The sequence below is a fragment of the Monoraphidium neglectum genome (assembly GCF_000611645.1).
Source record: "Monoraphidium neglectum strain SAG 48.87 unplaced genomic scaffold scaffold00072, whole genome shotgun sequence".
Lineage (NCBI taxonomy): Eukaryota > Viridiplantae > Chlorophyta > Chlorophyceae > Sphaeropleales > Selenastraceae > Monoraphidium > Monoraphidium neglectum.
In genome coordinates, this window is record NW_014013556.1 from 44,919 (window position 1) to 47,355 (window position 2,437).

The 2,437-nt window shown below is 64.0% G+C and overlaps 1 protein-coding gene across 1 annotated transcript; it reads left to right on the plus strand.

The window, feature by feature from the left end:
- Positions 1–83: 83 nt before the first annotated feature.
- Positions 84–1,436, plus strand: MNEG_0823 (zinc-metallopeptidase-like protein; the record flags this gene model as incomplete). Its single annotated transcript, XM_014050704.1, has 5 exons — positions 84–89; positions 334–538; positions 921–968; positions 1,136–1,303; positions 1,417–1,436. 5 exons carry the CDS (start codon positions 84–86, stop codon positions 1,434–1,436), a joined length of 447 nt encoding a protein of 148 aa, XP_013906158.1.
- Between the last annotated feature and the right edge of the window lie 1,001 nt (positions 1,437–2,437).

A 2,437-nucleotide genomic window follows, 5' to 3' on the forward strand; every position in this document is an offset into this window, starting at 1 on the left:
TCATGTAGGTAGGGGGGGGAGGGTTGAGGGGCGCATCCTGAGGGTGGGGGCTGTTGTTTGGGGGGTGGCCATGCGGCGGCATTATGAAGGTGCGGTCTGTTTTCTGAGGGGTGCTTACGCCGTGTGCATCGATGTGCGCACCTGCACAGCAACCACCCGTGCAGCTGGCCTGCGTGGCGACCCCCAGGGGTGCAACTGCGAGGGTTCAATGCGAAGCTGCGTCCAACGGATAATGACTGCATGGGCGCCTCCTGAAACTCCCCCGCCCAACCTTGTGGGACCCGCACCCTGCTCCTCTCACGCCCGCCCCGATCCGCGCCGCGCCCCCTGCAGATGGCGCTCTACGCGTCGCCAAACTGCCTGCAGCCCCAGTACACTACCGCGGCCGGCGACAAGTTCGGCTGGGCCAACGGCGCGGAGTCCCGCTGCATGCCTGTCACATGGCTCTTCAACAATTACGACTACCAGTTCCCCGATTCGACGTTCAAGGCCGGCTGGCAGGACGCGGTCTGCTACCCTTCAAGCTGCAACGACCAGGGTGCGTGTGCTGTGTGTGTATGTGTGTGTGTGTGCGTGTGTGTGTGTGCGTGTGCGTGCGTGCGTGGGGGTATTCGCGCACGCGCGCACGCGCGCGCGTGCGTGCGTGCGTGTGTGCGTGTGTGTGTGTGTGTGTGTGTGTGTGTGTGTGTGTGAGTTGTGTTCTCCAAGTGCGCTGTCTTGCCCTCTCCTGCCGTGCCCCTTGGTTGAAGTGTTGGGACGGTGACATCACAGTCGCACCCCAACGGCTTCACAGCAAAGCTTGCCCTATGCCTTTTTCGCTGGCCAACGCCACCTCCGTCTCCCGCCATCCCTCGTGCTTTGCAATGAGCCCCATCCGTCTATCACTGCGATTACGTTGCTGCCGCCCCACATGTCCCCAGGTGTCCTGCAGCTGAAGATGCTGGGCCAGACGGTCGACTGCCCCACAGGTGGGGGCCTGCACAACAAAACACCCATTGTCTGGCCCTCCCTGTCACCCAACCCACCACCTGACTCCCCAGCAGTCTGCTCACCGCCAAGGATGTCACCCGACTACCGTGCACCTCAAGCCAACACATCCCTTGTCTTTGCTTGACCATCCATCTTCATTTATCAGGCAAGACTGTGGATCTGTCCCAGGCCCTGCCGTCCAAGTTCAAGCAGGGCTCCATCGGGCCCTGCCCCGACAACGCCGCGACCTGCGCGAGCCTCGCATGCGGGCCCAGCTGCGCCGTTGGCGGCGTGTGCGTCAGCGGCAAGTGCCACTGCAACCTGCAGTACATTGGTGGGTGTCGCGCGCATGGTGGGCCTCAGTATGCCCCGATGACAGCAGAATGATCTCGCATCGCAGCCGAGTGACATGCGAGCGAAGTGGCTGCGAACACCTGGCTTCTGCAGCGCGGCACACCGCCGCCTAGAAGCACGCCGCGCCGCTGTTGCGCCTGGCGCACCGGACATGCCCTCTCCCGCGCCCCGACGCGTCTTGCCTCTCTTTCACGCCCCTCCCAACCAGGGGACACGTGCGAGAAGCGGCTGACACCCTCTGGCTCGTACGCCAATTACGACCCGCGGCCGGGCGCCGCAGCTGCGCCGGGCCAGACTCAGATGTCCGGTTACCTCATGGTGCGCTGCTGCTGTGTGTGTTGGTGTGTGTGTAGTGTGTGCTTGGGTGTTTGCGTGTATGAATGTGTGTGCGCGTGGGCGTGTGCGCGCACACACACTCGTACACATTCATACATATATACACATCCATACATAGTTGCTTGGGTGTTTGTATGTCTGTGCGCTCGCTGGGCAGATGCAGAGATTGGGGCGTTGCAATACATGTCAAGCGGCAAGGGGCAGCCTTTGTGTGTGCGGGGTCAGGAGCAGGGGCGCCGTTCCCAAGGTGTCCCAGAGGTTTGATTCGGCGGCTTTGCTCGTTCACACTTCGACGGCCATTCTTCACTCCTTGACGCCCGTCATTGCAAGCCGGATGCAGCTTGAATCCTTGAGGCTCACAACGTGTCCCCCCCCCTTCGCCGCGGACGTGCGTCTCACCCCAATCCCCGCGCTCCGCCCGCCCCCCAAAACGTAGCTGTCTGCCGAGCTCAGGAATGGGCAGGACCAGCTGCTGTCAGGCCTCGACAAATACAAGAACGCGGTCGCGCAGCTCGCCGGCGTCACCACCGCCCGCGTGGCCGTCCTGTCGTTCGCCGCCAACCGGCCCGCCTCGAGCATCCTGGGGGCGCCCGCCGGCGCTGACAAGAAAGATAACCTCTCGCGGCGGCGCCGCATGCTGGCAGAGGGAGGCGGCGAGGGCGGCGGCGCGGGCGTTAGTGCGGCGGAGGCGGCAGAGGAAGATGATGATGCGATCGCCAGCGCCGCGTCTGGCGGCATGCTGCAGGCGGCCTGGGGCGGCGGCGGGCTGCTGCTGAGC